This window comes from Melopsittacus undulatus, chromosome Z (genome assembly GCF_012275295.1).
Source record: "Melopsittacus undulatus isolate bMelUnd1 chromosome Z, bMelUnd1.mat.Z, whole genome shotgun sequence".
Lineage (NCBI taxonomy): Eukaryota > Metazoa > Chordata > Aves > Psittaciformes > Psittaculidae > Melopsittacus > Melopsittacus undulatus.
In genome coordinates, this window is record NC_047557.1 from 45,657,805 (window position 1) to 45,679,483 (window position 21,679).

General features: G+C 35.0%; 1 protein-coding gene across 1 annotated transcript in view; it reads right to left on the minus strand.

Annotated features, from left to right (window-relative positions):
- Positions 1 to 21,679, minus strand: part of LOC101867774 (contactin-associated protein-like 4) — a 231,076-nt gene that overhangs the window by 24,788 nt on the left and 184,609 nt on the right. Inside the window, exons 15-17 of the mRNA XM_034073093.1 lie at positions 15,602 to 15,758; positions 13,149 to 13,276; positions 3,127 to 3,297 (exon numbers count right to left, since the gene is read on the minus strand). Coding sequence (XP_033928984.1) covers positions 3,127 to 3,297; positions 13,149 to 13,276; positions 15,602 to 15,758 — 456 coding nt within the window. The remainder of the gene's footprint in view (positions 1 to 3,126; positions 3,298 to 13,148; positions 13,277 to 15,601; positions 15,759 to 21,679) is intronic.

Consider the following 21,679-nt stretch of genomic DNA (forward strand, 5'->3'; position numbering starts at 1 on the left):
TTACTGTTCAGATTTTAAAGGCAAGAAATCACATAATACTGATTTTGAAATAACCACTGAAATAATGAATTATATTAATATGAATAAATAAAACTAATATAGTCTTGAAAAAAGAGAACTAATCCCAGAAGTTCCAGAAATGAAGGGACAGATAGCTAGGATGGCTGTATAGTCATCTGCTGGAGTGTCTGAACTTTGACCAGAAAACATGAAAAATATGCTCAATTAACTTTTTTATAATATTTTTAATATTTCTACTAAAACTAGCTACACAGTAAATTTGGAAGAAATTTAGCATTTATATGTACAGTGGTAGAACCACCTGTGAAAAGCATGCCACAGGACATGGAGAGGTGCTTACTGAGTTCTAAAATTTGTCCTCTTGTGACAAAGGATTGAGGCAAAGACCGCTTAGGTCATTTCATGGATGGCAGAGGAGGGTACATCCAGGAGTTCTCTTCTGGTGTGAATATATATTTTGTGAGCCCTACCTAAATTGATGTTACTCAAAACTTTTCTGAACATTCAAAATTTCTGAACACTGAAATTTTCTGAACTTTTGTGGCTCTGGTGCATTCAAATATAGGCAGAACACAGCTATAGATTGGCAAAGTGGAGCAGCAGTTCAGTTGATGGTAATCATGGAAAGCGATCAGTGTCTGGTTGTGATTAAAATAACTAAAAAGAAAGCAGTCATCGAGAACCATTCAGAGTACTGAGGTTAAACATTACATGAAGAAGCAGAAAGTGATTACTAAGTCATATGCTACAGAATACAAACTGAAGCACTTTCCATAAAGGAAACAACTGAATTTCACTCATCCTAGACAGTTAATAACTAAGGAAAAGATCAACAACTACTGCATATTGGACTCTTCAGAACTATTTTCAAAGCACCTGCAGAAGACTCTTCAAATTCATACACCATAGTGTTCCCAAACCTACTTTAAATTTCTATTTAACTCATTGTTTTTAAATATGAAATAACCATTCAGTGAGCACACAGTATAAAATACTCAGACTTTCAGCTATAGGATGTAACCTGCAGTCATGTAAGTATTTCATAGGGTACTATTCAGAGTTGAATCAGTCTTGCTGCTTTCAACCATTTCCGCAGAATACCACAGGAACTCAGATAAAAATTCAAAGACTAGAGTTCCTCATAACTATGTAAAAAAAAAATCATATCAAGTGTTTTCTTTAAGATGATTCACTTCCTCTGTGTTTTAAGATACAGTTAGGATTCACACCTCCATTGTTGTGAAAGCTTTCTAAAATATTATACACAAATGCACTGTGGTGTTCATAACGCCATTAAATGAAACAAACAGCACTAAACATGTTTTTAATTAGGAGACTCTTTAGCAAAGTTAAGACTTAAAGCTCTAATGAAAAGAATTAGATATAAAGCTTTAGAACAATCAATAAAGTGCTAAGAAGAATCATTGTGTTCACAAGTGTGGAATGCCAAATATTAATGACATAATGAATTTTAAATAATTTCTAACATCCTTATCTTAAATGTTGACATTTTCATTAACCATTGATTTATGTGGAACTATTAATAGAATATGAAGTGCAGACTGGTGATTTACATTAACAACTATTATAAAAGATTATATGATGATGAAATCTAAATAACCCTATACAAAATGAAATGTTCAAGGGGATTTTTTCTTTTTTTCTTTTTGAGGGGGAAAAAGGAAAAGGTACTTGTGATGGAAACTTATATTGCTTATTTCTGACAATACTACACTCAGTGCAACCACATGCAACTCTGGGTCCACTACAAACAATCCTACCCATGGCATACAAAAATTTAAATGCCTCTATATTCAATTAATTAAGATGTTTCTGGAAAGGAACAAATATCTCTACGTGCTACATAATAATGAGAAGAGGTTTAGAGATTCTCCACCTAAGTGCTGACCTAGTACATTTTCTGTATTGCATTACACAGAGGTTATAATGCTATTGTGTTTTCACCTGTTCTCAGAATTTTAACAGAAAGCAGCTCATACTCTTGATAAACATGGCAAAACCGTTGTTGCAAACAGGGTATTTTTCAAACAAAGCATTACAGTTTAAGATAACACAAACCAAACTGATTAACCATTATGCAATATTCTATCATTAAACTGTTACAGAAGAGCACAGTAGGTATTTCCCAGTTTGTTTCAAAACCTTAAAGTATTAGCATCAGCAAAAAAAACCCAAAGCAAGCAGAATATTTTACTTTTTAATAAATGTGCATTAACTTTTCTATAGTTAATTTGCTTCATATGATATTATATATATATTTATTTCTACACCTCACTGGGACATAATTGAGTGTGATAACACAATGAATTTGTAAAACAATAAGGAATTGTCTAATCCCAAGGTAAAAAGAGTTCTGAACTCTTACAGACACCTATCAAGTATAAGACTTTTTCATTTATGTGGCATTCAAATTAATCCAAATATTTTTTAAAAAATTACTTCATCCCTTTGCACACTCTCCCTTTTAATAATGAATAATATAGTACTAAAGCATCAAGTCAACTAAGATAAAACTTTAACTTTATGTTAGTTGTTTTATTGAATTTAGGGAGACATTTAATTTCCTCTTGTGCAACAAAAATTTATCCATACGTAAAAGTCTAAAGATTTGGGCATGTACAAAGAAAACAAGAAGAAGAAAAAAAATAGATGAGAAAGTATGACTAAGCTAAAACATTGTGCCACAGAAGGTACAAGTTAGATGTTGTGACTGAGCTAATCACCCAGCAGCCACATGTAATGCTTGGCCTTAAAATCTAGAGGGAGAGAATTTGCTGGCAGGGATGCAGTGAGTAAGGGAAGGAAGAATAGTCTGAGCATTCAGGGTCTAATTGCCATACTCATAGGTTAAGAATTCATTAGGGCAGAAATTATCTTTGAATAGATAGCTGTTTAGCTTCAGTCCTAGAATTTTGGGGGTGATTATAAAGATCCAGTAGCAGTAGTAAAAGTAATAAACCTAGAGAGAAGTTTTAAATATCCACCCTTTAAGTTAATTCTAATTTAGTCCAACTAAAAGTCAGTTATATTAACAGTATGACTAATAATAATAGCAATAGTAATAGTAATATTTGTGTTACTTACAGTATAACTCTATCCTTATGAAATCTTGAATTCCCAGGTTTTCTAAAAAAACTCCTGAGGAAGCAGTAGTTTTAAAGAAAAATGAGATATCTGCACTGAGCTCTCCATGGAAGGTGGGGAAATGAAGGTACGATGTCTCTGTGTTGAAGGATGCTGAATTCCAAAATGTTCCTGGTTATCAAAATGAAAGATTCCGTGATAGATAAACAGTGTCACCTAATATTGTCAGTATAAGTTTTATAATCATTTAATCGAAGGGAAATGCCCAGGTATAGGAAGGGGTTACATTGTTCAGAGAGTCTAACTTCTACAGAAGTCTCATGATTAGTTTATAAAACAAAAAGTGGTAGTTACTGGAGACACAGAAAAATGATTCAGCAAGAATAACTACTTTGCTCAGTTCAGGCAACCAAAAAAAACAGTCAATGGGAAATAAAATGCCTGGCATTTCAGCTAGGCAATCCAGTTATGTCATGATGTATCCTTTTATAAAATAAACATAGGAGTTTTGAATGAAGTACTATACCTCCATTAGCTAGTATGCACTGTAACTGTGACAGTATATTTCTCACATAACAAGGAAAAGAGTTTTGTTATTGTTTTACTAGATAGCACAAAGAGGTGGGATACAGCTCCTAGTAATTACTGTGGAAGAAATCATAAAATCTTCTTTGGTTGTCTGCAGCTCAGAAATTCATATGAGTGCCTACTTACATGATAGATCCTATGTAAATAATTTTTACTTATAAAAAGGCTACAAGATCAAACAGACATTTTCCTGGCTTGATTTTTCTTTTAGCTGGCATTTAATCATAATCTGTTACATTTCATTCTTGATTATTAAAAAGTTCATGGAAAATCTGCAATAACACCCTCTGTTAATAAGAACATAATCTGCATTTATGGTGTTCAACTAGGCATCTTCTTATTATTGCTGAATTCTTACAGATGTATCTGTACTTCTTTATTGAGCTATATTGCTTTCTAAATCAAATGAGGCATTCAGTACCTTCCTGTCTTAATTGAACAAGGCTACTTCACGTTCTCCTGATAATCCTGTGATCTGGGTCTAAATACTATACAAAATTGTGGTTTCTGTTCTAGGCACTCTCTGGTTTTAGTGGGGGTAGAATTTTATTTTTTGTTTGGTTTTTTTTAAAGTTTCTCTCTCACCTGCAAAATCAAAATGTATGATACAGTGTGACATAAAGGCCTCATCCACAGCCCAGTGAAGTAAAATCAAAGGCCATTCACTAATTCCTCCTGAATTTTTAGCAGAGTTTTAATCAGGTTCAGATCCCACATCTAGAAAAAGCCGCTTGGATGGATATTTGTGCATATTCTGGCAATTCCTTGCTGTGACACCCACCATTTGGGAGTACTGCCATACATCACAAGTTAGACAAGCTATCAGGACAACTTTTACATGGTAGGGCATAGCTGTGAATAAATGGCTCGGAATGTGAGAGGAAAGTATAGCTTTGCAGCTTCCTCTCTGTCATGGTTTGAGCATGTTTTGAGGGTGTTTTTGTTTAAGGTTTTTTCTGAGCACGTGCTCCAGCCAGGTGGAGGAGGGGAGGCTGGAAGGAAGGAGAGACAGGACACCTGACCCAGGCTAGCCAATGAGGTATTCCATACCATAGCACGTGATGCCCAGGATGCACCTGGGAGAGAGAAGGCTGGAGGGGTAGAGCTCTGGAGAAAAATGGAGGAGGGAGCACGCGGTGCTCGGCCGGGCAGGGTGGAGTGAGTTATGGGTTGGCGGCTGGTGGGGTGTTGTATTCTTTTCACTTGCTGTTTGCTGTATCATTATTATTTGTAGTAGTAAATGGCAGTAGGGGTTTTGTGTTATGCCTTAGCAATTAAACCGTTCTTATCTCAATCCGTGGGGGCTACATTCTTTGGATTCTCCTTCCTAACTCTCCGGGAGTAGGGGGACTTGGTTTAAACCACGACACTCTCCTTGCTGTCTGATGGGCTCCTTGGAGTTATCATCCCATGAAAAATGCTATCGACTGAAGGCAGCAGCCTTACATATTGAGATCAATTTTAAGCCCATGCTTCTCAACTGTTTCAGGTCATGGTTTTGATAGAGCAAATTTCACCACATTTATGACTCAGGTATATAATGGTGATTTAAAAAACAATGGCCTGGCTGTTACCAGTAATTCAAACACTGGGAAGTTTAATACTAGTAATTTATACAAAATTAGTAAAGCATTGCTAGTAATTAGAAGAGAGACAATATCAGCAGTAACAGCCCAGTAGAGTAATGATACAATTAGCCTCAATGAAGCATCTGAATGATCTTTGGGGGAGAGCAGGGATAGTAAGTTTTATTTTTCCTCTCTTAATTTCCTGTCTTATCTAGTTCTTCTTTTTCTCAGCTCTGAAAATTCTGTGATTTCTGAATGTTATGCTACTCTATCCTACCTAACCCTCTAAATGGTTAAACAGCAAACTAGCAAAAGTATATTATGATGTAACCTATGTAGGGATAAATCACAGTGGGAAAATAATTTCTTCAGTTTACAGTATCTAGTTATTGGTTCATTATTTAGTTTTATGGGACTGCCAAATGCCATGTAGTTAATAAATCAATAATATTTAGCATTTTATTTGTTTTTAAAACTGCAGTCTTCCTATGAGGTAAAAAAAAACCACTACAAAAAAAAACCCAAAAATGATCCTCTTTGTTACAAATAAAACAGCAGCATATTTATATTGCAAAAATGACTTTCACTTTGGCAAATAGAAGTTAGTTTTACCAACTTTAAATTGTAAAGTGAAAGAGGCAAAAATGAGAACAAGAGTGATGAATTAGCTATTTTGATGTTGTAAACATAATAAAAGTAACTCTCAAAACAATTGTTTTCCTACAATTCCATATTTTAGGAGTCTTCAAGCTTTTAATCAAAACTGAAATCTATTTGTTACTTGTATCAATTCTGTTCTGATATGTCTAAGTGTTGCTGCATCATTCTTGCAGTGTGAAACTCCAGCAGGGATAGTAAGTGTTGAAGCAGAGAAAATAAAGTTATGTTGCCAAAAGTATCTTTTGTACGTAAAAATACCAGTATCCCTTTTCCCTAAACAAAAATCAAAAAATCTCAAATTGACATGACACATAAAATACTACACAGCTTTTACAGACTGATATAGCTAGGGAACACTGCTGTTAATCTGGAGGTACTTGTGTTTTAAAAACAACTGTAGTGTTTGTAAAGATAACATTCAATGTACCTTCCATCTTTTCCATATTCTCCCTTTTAGAGAGATTGTGTGAAACACTTAAAAGGTACCGAGAGAGCTTCCAGCAGCGTGTGCTCTTTTTTCTAAGAGCAGCTTCTGGTTTCTGGTACATTGAGAGGATCTTTGAATGTCACTGTGATCAGATTATAAACACACAGCAGTATTAATGTAGAAGGTTAATACTGTAGAAAGCATGCTCATTCTAAATTGCAGATCCCATTAGCCTGTCTGATCTACACTACTCGGTTATCTGATCTGGAGTAGCAGTAGATGATGAGAGTTTTCTGTTTTATTTTGTCTTTGGTCTGCTCCTACCTACTTGGTGTCTTATGTGATCATCTGTTACTTGTACCCTAATGGTTTTGGTTGGTTGGTTGGTTTGGTATTTTGTTTTTGTTTTGGGGTGTGTGGGGGGTATGTAATATTGTGCGTGTACTTCACTACATTCCTGTGCAAAACCAAGTAGCAAAATCATCAGTACCTAGTACATGTTTTATTTACACCTATTTCTTTCCATATTTTCCCAGAGTTTCTGTCAGTTTTGCTACTCACAAAAATTTTCCTTCCTAGAGTGCAGCAGACAGAAGGTCAAAATTACTGAACTGCACAAATTACTTCTTCAAAAGCTATGCTCCTAATATTACGAAGTCTGACCAGCTGGCATTTGCTTGCCTCTGAGGATGTGTAGAGTTCAGCTGCCCCACCTGTATCACTACTTCCAGCTCTTCAACCTTGCTTGTCACAAGATTCATAGATTAAAAGACCAGAAGGGAAAACTGCAGTCATCTGATTTGACCTCTGATATGCTAGAGAATGTATATAAATTCCCTGATTTAATTCATGTTTGTAAAAGAGCATGTATTCTAGAAAACAAATATTCAATCAATTAAATTTAAATTTGTCCATTTATGGAAAATTCATGAATGCTTTTACTGTCTATTTTTATGTGTATTTATATCTGCATATGCACTCAACCCACTGGCCTAACTTCAAATCCTGACCACTGGATCTTTTTCTGACTTTCTCTCCTGCTTTCAAGAGCATTATTTGAAAGTTCTTGCTCTGTAGAAATCTATTTAAGTTGAGCATATCATTTCAGATTTTGTCTAATTAAGTGGAGATATTTAGCTTAAAAGTCTTTCAATAAAAAGTGCATCTCAACTTCTTTAAATCCTTAAATCTTACATCCTTTTTATATAGTGTAAAACTAATGACAGACTTGTATTAAACTTCTTAAGCATACAGGAAATAGCAAAGAGGATCAAAATAATGTTGATTACACTGAGAGTAGACCAAAAATAGTTCAAAATTACTCAGCTAAGTAAGAGGAAGCAAAATTACTGTATCCAAAGCTAAAATTATTATATCCAAAGCTCACACCAGTTTTTTGACTCAAATGCTGAACTGGGAATTCATGCTGAATGGATTATCTGCTCACATTTATCTGTTTGTACTATTATTTTGCAGTTGAATTTGTGGATCTCCCCCGATTTTTTTTTTTTAATTCAACCAAGTATGTGACACTCCTCCAAATGTCTTACTAGATTCTAATACCACCCCATCAGTTTGCCCATACCACTACAGGAGTTCCTGAAAAGTGTGGCCAAATTTACTGTAAATAAACTCATATTGAAGGATATATTATATTTAAAATGCATTGCCCTATCCTTATATTCAGTTTCATTCAACTAAGATCTGTACCATCAATTCTATTTTGGGGTCAAGAATCAGTCTGATATTGACAGATTATAATTACCCGCTGATTACATGTAATTTTGGCATATTAGCTTTCAGAATACGTCTATGTGTCATGATAGTTATTAGAAATTCATAGTAATGAATTGGAGTATTTTCAGTCAATTCTTGCAAGGAAAAAAAAAAACAACCTTAAATGGTGTGTTTTTTCTAAAAAATCTACTCATACTAAGTAAAGCTCTTTATTACACTTTATCAACTTGTGTTTTTTTTCTTAAATAATATAAAAAATAATGGAGATGCCTCTTTTCTTTTTTTTTTTTTTATGAAAACCACAGTATATCTGTCTATTAGTGCTCCCAAATTTCTTTTGTCCTCTTATACTTCAAAGTCTTACCTGTTACCCTATTCAGCTGGTATAGGTAAATTTTATTCTTAACTTTCACTATATTTAGATATATTTTTTCAATCTAATACCAGTGGTGCTGGCATACAATTTATTAAAATATTGTATTGTTCACCAGAAAAGAAAAATAGGTGATATATTTTAAATGTTATAGAAACAGGTGAGTGCCACTCACATGTGTAGAGAGGAGTGTCACCAAAATGTATGGCCTAATTTATCCAAATGGTCGTATTCCTGTACAATATTTCTACTTTCATTCACCTTGGCATCTTAGAAATAAAGATAGCTAACTATCGCAAATGCTGAGAAAATATATTAATATCATGGAATCATAGAGTCATAGAATGGTTTGGGTTGGAAGGAACCTTAAAGATCATTTAGTTCCAGCCCCCCTGCCATCAGCAGGAACACCTTCAACTAGCTCAAGTTGCTCCAAGCCCCATCCAACCTGGCCTTAAACACTTCCAGGGATGGGGCAGCCACAATTTCTCTGAGCAGCCTGTGCCACTGCTTCCAAACCCTCACAGTAAAGAACTTCTTCCTAATATCTAACTTAAATCTCCCCTCTTTCAGTTTAGGGTAGTTACCCTTTGTCCTATCACTACACGCCCTTGTATGAAAGTCCCTCTCCAGCTTTCTTGCCGGACCTCTTTAGGTTACTGGAAGGTTGATAAAATGTCCCTGTGGAGCCTTCTCTTTTCCAGGCTGAAAAAGCCCAGTTCTCTCAGTCTGCCTCCATAGAAGAGGTGCTCCAGTCTGCTGATCATCTTCATGGCCCTCCTATGGACTTGCTCATCCATATCCATATCTGGATGGAACTTTATACAAAAAACAACCCCTCTATGGGTATTGCTTTTGCTAGTATTTTTCTTGTATTTGGTTACTATTTCCTGATTGGTTCTAGCAAATATAGTTAGCCTTTCTAACAACACACTTCATTGAAGTGAGTCAATCCATAAAACCTAACAAAAAAAAAAAACAAGTACAGAAATGCAACGTTAAGTAAAAGTCAAAATAAAAAAATGCAAATGAAGAACAGGCAACTTCCCCTGGACTACAATGATACATGACTTCTTAGAAGTACCTAATGAAGCAACTCTGACTCTGAAACTTAGCCATCAGTGGTTTATGAGAATTCACTTCAAAAAAATATTTATGGATCTGCTTGATTCTGTTGTAGGCATAAACAACTATTTTAATTTCTAAAATAAGATTTCCTACAAGGACTGGACTACTGATGTATTTAGAATTTATGATCTTTTGGTTTCAAATAATTTAGTGAAGTCTAAGTGTACCACAAATGCAAGTAAACCTTCTCCCATACTTTTTAATATGGTATGCCAGTGAGCTGTTCAGAAGAACTTATATCTTCCAGAAAGAACAAAACAAGTGCTTAATAAAAGAATATACTCTAGAAAGTAGAATTGTACAATTTAGTTGTAGAGAGTGAGAAAAGTAGAAATAAGTGATAATCTCTCTGGAGAGTTCTCAAATCACACTTGTGAATCCAAAATGATACCTTTTTGTTTGACAGCACTTATGAGAAAAGGGTATTTTCTGCTAGATCTTTTTTGTGTTCTCTGCCTGTCCAAAGGTGATAAAGAAAATAAATGTCATTAAAAGAGAATTTAATTAGGCCCTCATCGTTGTCTCCAACTTCCGATTAGAAAAAAGTCTTAATAAACAACTGCTTCTTTCCTGAAGCTTCAAAGTGCTATGAGTGTATTACTGCCAATCTTACGAGACAATTGAGACTTCACCAGTTCTGACCACTGTCAAATTTAACATGCAGAGCTCAGAAACTACTACAACTACTATATATTTTCTGGAAAATGAAACATTAAAGAAAATTTTCTTTATAAAAACACTGCTGATACATAAACACCAGTGCAAAACATTCCAGCAAGCTGTACACTCAGTCATTTGCAGTATAATGATTAAAATTATAAGATAGAATATTTATTGTTATACATATAATTCTGTTGTATATAATAAAGTGTATTAATATAATTTTATATATATATTATACATCATCCATTACATATGCTATAATCCATAATTTATAAATTATGCAGAATGATATAGCATGGTAATTATATAATTTAAATAATTTACTATGTGTTACATATGATATGAAATATGATTTATGCATCAGATTATATGATACTTTAGATTTTTATATTGTATTATGTATTACCATACAAACAACAATTTTACTCAACAACCTGCACTTTGGTTTTAAGTAAAAATTCTATGGTTTTACATTAATATTTCCTTCAGAAATTTCTCTCAAATTTTAGTCCCTACCTCCCTGAAAGCATGGTATCTCTTACTATCTTTGTCTTTATGATAGAAACAGACGAGAAATATTGCACTGTTGCTGTTTTTATTGAAAAATCAAAGTTCCTTTCAAAGTTTTTTCTGTTACTATTGTTAACTGTTATATTCTGCAATGTCTTTTCACTGAGATTATTTTAGTTCCGAATTGCCTCTTTCTGAAGTTAAATTCTATAACATAGTCTCTGACATTCACACTCAGTTCTTGTGTTTGTACTGATGATACTTTAGAGCTCTCTATTGCATCTTGTCTAGAAATACAGTGATCATTTAATATCAATGTGAAATTTTGCCACAATTCAATCACTCAGAAAAAGCAAGCATCAAATAAAGGCAGGGAGGTCAATGGGTGTCAGAACTGTCTGTATGTTTTAATGATTCACCCGGGGAAGCTAGTTGGCTTCCACATTTCAAGGTTTGTGATAATTGGGGTCAGGTTATGTAGTTAATTATAGTTGGGAACTTGGTGAGTAATGAAATGGAAATTTTTCCCACTTCTTAGTACTACAGAAGCTGCAAATACTTCTGTTTCATCACTGTCATTATCCCTGCTTTTATTGCCCTTGGCCACAATGGAGGCCCGCTGCATCACAGGTTGTATGATCATGGTCAATCAGTTGAGAGAGGTGGTTATTCACCTTTACCCAGCACTTGTAGACAAAATTTGCACACTGCCTACAATTTTAGGGCCTACGGTACAGGAAAAATATTGATAAACGGGAATGAGAATGAGAGAGGCCACTAGGATGTTCAGGTCTGGAGCACTTTTCCTGCCTTTCAGGCTGAGGCACCTGGACTGGTTCAACCTGGATGAGGGATAGCTTAGTGAGGGACATGACAGCAGCCCCCAAAACCTAAGATAAGATTATCAAAAAGATGGAGCCATGCTCTTTGCCCTGGTGCCAGATGTGAGTATCAAAAAAAAATGTGTATAAATTGAAACAACAGTATTTCAGGCTTGATCTAAGTAAAATAAATTCTCCACAACAGACAAGAAGTGGAGCAGGCTGCCAGGAGATGTAGTGTATGCTTCACCCTTGTGGGCTTCAAGCTCCAATTTGACACAGCCCTGAGAGACCTAGTCTGAGCTCATGACTGATCCTGGTTTAAGAAGGAGACCTCATTAGTTCCTTCCCACTCTCAATTATACCATAATCATATAGCATAACAACATGATTGAACAGTTCTTTGGTAGGTAGGATAAATGATGAGCTCATAATCTGATGTCAGACAAGTAATTAGGAAGCACCTAACAGGGTATTTTTCACATTTTATAAATTTCCATAAAAAAATTAGAACGCACTGTTGTAAGACACACCTGTTAACAAATCTTCCAGCTATAAATTTCCCCAAAAAGCCACAGGAATGAAAGCAGAGATGGCATAAAAATAAATACATGCTAATTTGTATTTATTTATCTATGCAGTCTTCCGAGTTAAACTAAAAGTACGGATAGGTACTTTTTATTGGAATTGATTTCCTGTTATTCATAAGGGCTGAAGAAATTTGTAAATCAAACACATAATAATATTATTATGGAGAAAAAACACATAATGAATAGAAATAGATACTACAGCAGTCATGGAATTTTGTGCATTAATTTAGTATTGAACATACACCAAAATCTGTTTCCTTTGCTGACAAATAATGAAATCAGAAATGTCATACAAATATTCACTAAGGTACCCATCTTGATCCACTTGTCTCATTACCTTTAAGCAATTCCTTCACACATATTTTTCGGGTTACTTCATACAGGATGTATAAGCTTTATATTTTGAATTACTGTATAACTTCCTAAATTTCAAATTCTTGTGTGGAGTTGAAACTTTGCTCATAGGTATTGCAGATACTGGTATTGCATATACTGGACTCATCTCTTATAGTATAGCTGGATTAATCTGTAGTTTGGTTTTCATAGTTATGCAAACATTCAGAGGAGTTAATATGTATAAGGTTTGACGATGGAAGCATGCATGTCTAGTGAAGGGTATGTTCCCAGTATACGATAAGCTGTTATGAATTCTCCTTCATGTAAAGCTTTATTGATAACTTAATTCAAATTGTATAAATACACTGTACTCAAAATATCTGTTTGAAAACTACACAATTTCTGTCTTTTATATTGATATTTACCATTGACAATATATGTCTACAATTCTGCTCTGGTTTGCAATAGACCATGGCATTTTGTCTTTTTTGTTTCTAATTACTAAAGGGAAAGGATGAAATACCTACAAAAGTGTATCTGAGGCTGCTTTTTAAACAACATTTACAATTACTGCAATTAAAATTGGTTTTTGTGTAGCAAAACTCTGAAGTTGTTACTTACTGTCACCACGGCAAAGCAAAGGCCCCAGTTTGTAAGCTGCTTCAGAATTTGGTCTGTCAGTATCTGTGATCACAATTTCAGTCACTGGTAGATGATCTTTGTAGGAAAGGAATCCAGTATCATTAGTCCTGAAAAAGTGAAAAGAAAGATATGTCTCCTAAACGTTCCTGACAAATGTGTCATTATTGTTAACACATTGCTGGGGAAAAGGAAAGAATCAAATTCTAACTAAAGGGTTACGTAACTTTATAGGTAATGCAAAAAAACTGTGATTACAAACCTATGCTTTGGTATTGATATTGTGCTCATTTGACAGGACTGAAACAAATTAATGATAAGTGGGCAGATTTTTGGCTGTACTTGTGTGCATAACCATAGGATAACTCTTTTTGACATAAATGGGTACCTGACTGGCTGCTCAAGCTAATGTATTTACCTGCGTAAGTGATTTTATGTTATATATATATTGCAGATTTCTAATTTAAAACTGAAAAAAATCCCTCAAAACACTAAAAATGATAGTAAAACTATGCTGCAAATAAATGGAAACTAATAACTAGTTTGCCTCTTTTGCAGAGAGGATTTGCATTCTTGTAGATCTTTAGGACAAGATTTTTGTTTTAAATAGTGTATTTTTTTGTTTTAGACTTAAAGATGTTTGATTTGTCAAATAGGGAATTTTAGAGCTAAATCTATGTCCAAACTATGAAATAAGATAGAATATCATAACCAGATTTTCAAAACCACGCTGCGAGTAACTCTGTGTTTCTGTGATCTGAAAGCATCTGAAACAAATACTGATTCTACCTGCTTTTTTCACCTTGGAAACAGTGTTGAGTCAACTGATTCAAACCAGTAGTCTCTAAGGAGCCAAATGTGATATTAAACACAACTACCAAAATGAGTGTAAACAAAGCCTCCGTAACATTGGAGTTATTGGGATAAGTCACCACTTAAACTGAAAATTCAAATGTCAAAAGTGAATACATACAAAAATTTAAGGAAGTCATATTTTTAGTGTAACAGAATCATCAAAATGTTTTCACTTAGAGTGTCTATAGAGAAGACATGCATATCATCCTCTATCTACTTTATTTACAAGTATGTTACCATTATAAATTAACCTATGTATGTGAGCATGGATTAAATGAATGACAAAACTGAGAAAAAATGTGTTACATATACTAGGAACTACTCAAAATCATCTCTTAAAATGAGCTAATCTTTTAACACTTCTTTTCCTTTTGGCAATCAAAAGTTGTTTGTATTTTTGTACAGCACAATGATACGAAAATTCTCACTCTTCTCTATATTTGTTTAATTTCTTTATTGGAATGAGAACAGCAGATATCACACTGAGTTTTACTGAATTTCCAAATTCTTTCCCTACAGAAACTTTTGAAGCTTGTGAGGAATTGTTCTTTGACTAACTCTTTGTTGTATTTTCATTTCTGTATCGAGTTCCCTGCTCATGATGAGAGAATAAGCATCTTCCAAACAAATTCACTAGTAGTTCCTTTAAAGGAAGGATATATAACTTGAGGAGAAAATAATGTATTGCTTCATTTTGTACACATGAATATGATCCTAAGTACCTTCCTCACATTTTTAATTTTTCAAAAAACAGATGTTGATACATTAATTAACATGCTTATATTAAGGTACTAACTGAATCTGATTTATATAAATATGCTTTACAGGTTTAAAAGCTTAAAAACAAAAGCTTTCATTTGGAAGGTCTTTTTCTGCTCTATAGAGTCCTATACTTTACTGGAGCTATTGCTGAGAAAGTTGTATTTGATCCCCCTAATTGAAAAGTCGGGATCAGATTTGATATTGCAACAGGAACTTATCTCTTACAGTAATTATTCCAATGGGATCATAAATAATGTCAGAGAATTTCAAGTACAAGTGGAAGATCTACATTTTAGAAATCCTTCTATCCCCTTAGAGTAAGACTCCGTAAGAGTTCTTTCCTTTGCTGAGAGCAAGGGTGTCCAATTTTAATTATCTAAGTTGTAGATGACAAAGAAGGTAAAAAGTCTAAACGTAGAAAGTGTAAATACGAATTACATGAAAAATGTACTTTTTTCTTCTTTAATTATTTTCAGTATTCTGAAATTAATAACTGAAGCTGTACTAAAGGCAAGAGCTAATGTATTCATATATGTCATGTGATATACTAAACAACTAGAAAGTTTCTGTATAAAAGTAAATCTTTCCCAGAATTCGTAGCAAAAGAATTAGTAATAATACTTAATGCATATATAATCATAGAATCAGCTAGGCTGGAGAAGACCTTTAAGGTCTGTGTTCTACACCAAAGAAAGAGGTGACACTATAGTAATTTAAATATACATTAGCCTTGGTGTTCTAAATATACTAAGATATGTATATTTTCTTTATTTACTTTCCAGGGAAAATATTGTGAATAAACAACCGTAAAAAGTCACCATTCATCTCTGTCTGCATTACAGTTGCAGTAATGCTGTGAATCAATACAGTTTCCCTCTAATCCACAAGCACACTTTCGTACAGCTGGCAAGGATCCTCCCCAGTAAGTCTGTGTTTCATTGGTTCTTCCAATCCACCAGCTCAGTGGCATCCTGCCTAAAAGACAGGTCAGAGAAAATCAGTAACTAGTCTTGTCTCTTACTTCTTCCAGCTTTTCTCATCCAAGCAAATTTCTGAAAGCTTAAGCAGAGAAAGATCACCCCTTAAATCTAAAAACTTTAAACAACTATTGGAAAAAAAAATTACTACATTTACTTGATAAATGGTTATTCAGTTTAATATTTCATTATCAGGTATTAAATGATTGTCACAGATTTTGCTTGCATTAGTGGAAAATGGAACTCAGTCCCTAGCTCAGCCAGCCATGATATTAGAATCATTTATCTTAAGCAGTGCATTAATATAACTCATTTTAAAATGGTCCATGAAAGAGGAGATGCCATCACCCTAAGAATCAGGGTAGTATGTGCCTCAATAAATATCAATTTTAGATCATGGAACTACCAGCAACGAAATGAGAAGAGTGACAGAAAAGCTGTGCAGAAATTGTCTCATCCCACTACCAAGAGTACTACCTGTATCTGTGACAAATGTTAAGAAGCTGAACAGTGGTGTTAATCAGAAATGCCCAAAGACAGCTGTTTAGTCACAGGCAGCAGATTCAGAATTTATATACTTTGCAGCAGAAATCATGTTAATGGTGTTCCCATAAGCAAGATGATTTATCTGGTGAGCAGAAGTGAGGTTTCCCAGGACTAATGCATCTCTGTGTGGTGCATCCAGTCAGCATTATTTGTAGCAAGATGATAAAACTGGATGTTTTCTTAATGTTACAATACTGCAGATTAAGCTTAAAGATGTTGCCAAGCACACCCAGCAGCATGAAATATATCCTGAACAGATAATAGCTAAAAGATACAAAGCATAAAGATAAAACATCTCAAATGAGAAGGAAGAAGGGTGATAGATGCAATGCTTGAACGTCAAAGGCTGAAAAGAAATCAAGTACTGATAAATTACTGTGTTTCTCATAGATGCATTTCTTTTTTGCTATTGTTGGACCTCCAAGTATTCAGCAACAGGCTCCCATGGAGAAGCTGGAATTTATCCTAGTCTCAGCTTTACTTATAACTGCCACTGTTTATTAAACCTCACTGTTAGAAAAGACCTCTGTTACACTGACAGTCTCTCAGATTGTAAACACATTGACTGCATTCATTACCACACAACTGTCAGCACAGTAGGCCAAAAACCAGTATGAGCAGCTTCTGGAAAAGTCAAACTTGCATAATGGCATCAATGTCCAATATCAGTGTTTGTGTTTGCAAGCAATCACAGGAGGAAGAAAACCTAGAGACAGTTTATAAATAATTTATCAGACAACACATTAAAAAGCTTCTAACAACTAAGACTGTAAAAAGTGGAGTATTTCTGCTGTTTCAACAACATACCTTAGATTTATACTGTAGTTAGAATTAATATTCCCAGTCTTTCACTAGGGACATTTGGATATCTTTAAAAAATGGTCTCAGTTATTTGTTCATATAGCTGGGTGAAGACAGAATATTTACTGAAATGCTGCAAGTTCATACTGATTAGCCCAGATTGCTATCCTTTCTGTGGCAGAAAATATTGCCTAAGGAAAATGAAGCTTCTTATTAAAATGTTTAGAGAGTTCTTCATAATGATCACATAAATGTGTTAACAGGTGACTTCTTTAGTTATGTGGCTCACAAATGCTATACAGGCTGATTGAATATAATGTATTCTTAAAATAGTCAGTTAAGGATTCCTTCATGACTTCATGTTCCAAAAAAATATTTTATATGACCATCACCAAATTTTGTACTTGTCAAGCATAGATAGTGATATAGATAGCAGAAGTTGGAGGGATTAAATTGTGTAGGTAATTTGATAATATACTTATTTGTATTTCAAATTCTGCTATTTCATTGTGCTTATAATAAATGAAACAGAACAAACATTTCAGTAAAATGTTATTTGAATTTCATTTCAATGCTAAGTAATGCTTCAATTATCAGCTATGTGGGATTGACTGCTTTTTGTTTGGTTTGTAATTCTGACTATAAAATCATTCAAAGAAACATGCATAAAAATCAGCAAGAAAATACATAAATGTGGTATTAAACAGGAAAACTTGATGGAGACTATCACCATAGTCTTCACTATGAATAGATGAAATAGCAACTAATTTAGTGAGGGAAATTTTCAAATTAGATCACTTTACCTTCCTAAACTTCACTTCAATTTTTTAAAGCATTTCTATTTGAAACAGAATACTTATCTAGCTTTCTGAGCTCTCACGGGACTGGAGCACCTCCCACATGACGACAGGTTGAGAAAGTTGGGGCTGTTCAGCCTGGAGAAGAGAAGGCTGCATGGAGACCTCATAGCAGCCTTCCAGTATTTGAAGGGGGCCTACAGGGATGCTGAGGATGGGCTCTTCATTAGGGACTGTGGTGACAGGACAAGGGGTAACGGGTTGAAACTTAAACAGCAGAGGTTTAGATTGGATATAAGGAAGAAATTCTTTACTGTGGGGGTGGTGAGGTACTGGAATGGGTTGCCCAGGGAGGTGGTGAATGCTCCATCCCTGGCAGTGTTCAAGGCCAGGCTGGATGAAGCCTTGGATGATATGGTTTAGTGTGAGATGTCCCTGCCCATGGCAGGGGGGTTGGAACTAGATGATCAAAAGGTCCTTTCGAACCCTAAGTATTCTATGATTCTATGATTCTGTAAAATTTAATTATAATTCACATCTACAATTTCTATTTCCTCACAAAAAAATTCAGTAAAACTTTTGAAGTTTATGGTTCTATTGAGACATGAAAAGTTAGAATGCATACTTGCTTAAAGCAGGCTGAAAATTACACATTTCACATAAAAATAGATAATAAATCTATTTCCAAAGCTCTCAAAAAAAACAGAACTATATTTTTTTTGTTACAGTTTCAAATCCCAGATTGCTGCTCTTCAGAGGAGTATGTTTTGTTTTATCTTTATGCTTTTCAGGTGAAACATATATCTTGAAGAAAAAAGACAAGAAAACAACGGAGGATGCCAAATTCCCCCTTTTTCCCAAGCCCTCTGATATCCAGGACATAAAAAAAGTATTTCATGTGGTTGCATGAACTTAGAATTTTCAAAAGATACTAGAATTTTTCTTTTCTATGATATCAGCAACTTTTAAATGTTTATTTCTGAAAGAAAAATATGATAAATTGGAGGATATTTGAAAAACTTATTCTAACAGCCTCAGAAACAAATTTAAAATGTAAGCTTCAGCTTACATTTCATTGTATTCAAAGAATAAATGTATTTGCCAGACTAAAACTATTTTAGCATATATTCACAACACACTGACTGTTGTCAGTTTAGATGCATCCCAGTTTTAAATAAGGCTTATCTAGGCATTGCTAGTTTTGCTTAACAGTAGATTGCTTCTTCTAAGACTGTAGATATGTCTTTTGGAAAGAAGCACTGATTCTGTAAAGAGCTCTGTTTAACAGTGAGCTAGATATCTGGTCTACATAATTTTAATGTTACTGCTCAGGTCATCTTTAGCTACAACCTCTACAGTTATCCCTGTATAAATATAACCCTAATCTTCCACCACTTATGAAACCTTTTGGACTCCTGTGTGCACCAAGACACTGGAAGGAGTGGTTGATATTCCAGAGGCTCACACCACTGTCCAAAGGGACTTTGACAGGCTAAAGAACTTGCTGACAGAAACTTCATGTAGTCCAACCAGGGGAACTGCAAACTTCTGCACCTGAGGGGGAACAGCCACAGGCAGCAATATATGCTGTGGGCCACCCAACTGGAAATCATATTGGCTGAAGAGGGCCTGGAGGTCTTGAAGGACACAAGGTTGAACATGAGCTGTCAATGTGCACTTGCTGCAAAGAAGTGCTACCCTGCACTGAATTAGGAGGTTGAGATGTTGCCAGCAGGTAGGAGGAGGTGATTAATCCCCTCTGTTCAGCACAGGTGAAACCACACATGAAGAAGGGCACACGTGGAGAATTTGTCCAATTCTGGGCTCGCCATTACGAAAGAAATGGAAATACCAGAGACAGTCCAACAAATTGCCACAGAGATAATTAAAAGACTGAAGCATCTCTCCTATGAGGAAAGGTGTGGAAAGCATGAACTGATCAGCCTATAAAACAGCAGGTTTAGGGAATCTAATAAATGTATACTAATAGCTGAAGGGAGGGTGTAAAAATGACTGAGACAGAAAATATTTAGGGAGGGATCTCATCCATTTATGTAAATGCCTAAAGGGAGGTTATAAAGAAGGTTCTTTCCAGCTGTGCCCAGCGACAGGGCAAGAGGCAATGGGAACAAAGTGATACATGGGATGCTCTTTCTGAGCATCAGGAAAAAAATGCACTGTTGGGGTGACTGATCACTGGCATGGCTGCTCAGAGATATTGTGGAGTTGCCCATCCTTGAAGACATTAAAAAGTGGTCTGAACATGAGCCCGGACAAATTCCAGGTTGCCATGTTTGAGTAGAGGCACTGGACCCGGTGACCTCAGGACATCTCTTCCAGCCTTGGCTACTCAGTGATCTGTGTGTCTATGATTCTAAGACTGTGCAGATTTGTGTTGTTTGCTGCTGATGTTAATTGAGATGTTGAAAACAACATCTGTTTCAGTGGATTCTCTAAGCACACTGAACACTGAGCTCCACGAAAAATAGATTAACATATATATTTTGAAAAAAAACCCCACTTTTTTCTTTCTCCTTGTAGGTGAGATCTAGCCCTTCAAAATAATAGTGCAGTCTCTACAAAGAGACATCTGGTTGTTCTCCCAGGAACTTCATCTGATTTCACTGTTACTCTAAGTGAATGGGTCAAAAAGGATCTGTTCAGAGTAAGTCATCCACCATGGTCACTACTTTGGACTAAAAAACATGAGATATAATTCCTGGAATGCAAAAATCTGAGTTTGATTTAAAGGAAGTGATCTAATTAAGAATGTTACAAAATATAAGGTAAAGTTAAAACATCCTCTAAACAATTGTAAGGTGTGGTTCTGGCTGCTTTCAAATAGAGAAGGAAACTTAAACCCTAACTCTCCTTAATAAGTGTTATTTCATCCCTATATCACAAAACTCAGCTTTGACTCTTTTAAATGGCCTTTCTGCAGAAACTAAAACTGACCATCACTTCATCCTAGCTTTCTGTCACCTCAGAACTCTTTCAGAACAGACTAAGGACCATTCTTTAAAAGAATGGCAAGTTGCATTTGGTACAGTCTTTGGTAGTGTTTAAACAAAGAAGGATTTTAGAAAATCTATAAAACTCACAAATAACTTTTCCATGCTTATAACTTCTATTCACTTCTACCATTCAAACCTCTAAATATTAGATGTCTCAGCACAATTGACCTAATGGACACTTTAAGTATTTCTGTGCAGTCTCATTGGATTACAAGGTAAAACATAAAAGTCCTGCTTGCCTGGCTCTTTCCCTCCCATCTTCTCCAACCTAAATGTTTTCATTGTTTCCAGTTTGATCACTTAACTGAACCTGGTGACTTGAGAAGCTGAGGTTTATTGTTGGGTTTTGGGTGGCTTCCACTTAGCCTGTGTGACAGCTAACAGCCAAAAGATATGTAATGTTTAATACCAACAGGAATCTTGAAACCCTTTGCTTGGCGTAAACCAGGCTTTTGAATATCTAACTATAACTTTAATTTGGAATCCATAGGTAAAAGGGATGCTCAGTGGGACATCTTAAGGCATAAGTTCAACTTTTATGCCATAGAGATGTTTTTAAGCAGATAATTCTGCCAAAAGTAAATTCTAGTACAAGAAGTCCAGTGTTATCCATTACATTATTAAGGAGAAAGAGTACATATTGCAAGAGTTTAGAGACAGAACCAGAGATTGCTGCAGTCAGAGACCTGCTTTATGCTGAGTAGGAAAGGATGCCATTAAATCAATTTGAGCAGTTTCAGAGTTTCTGGTGGTGAAGTCAA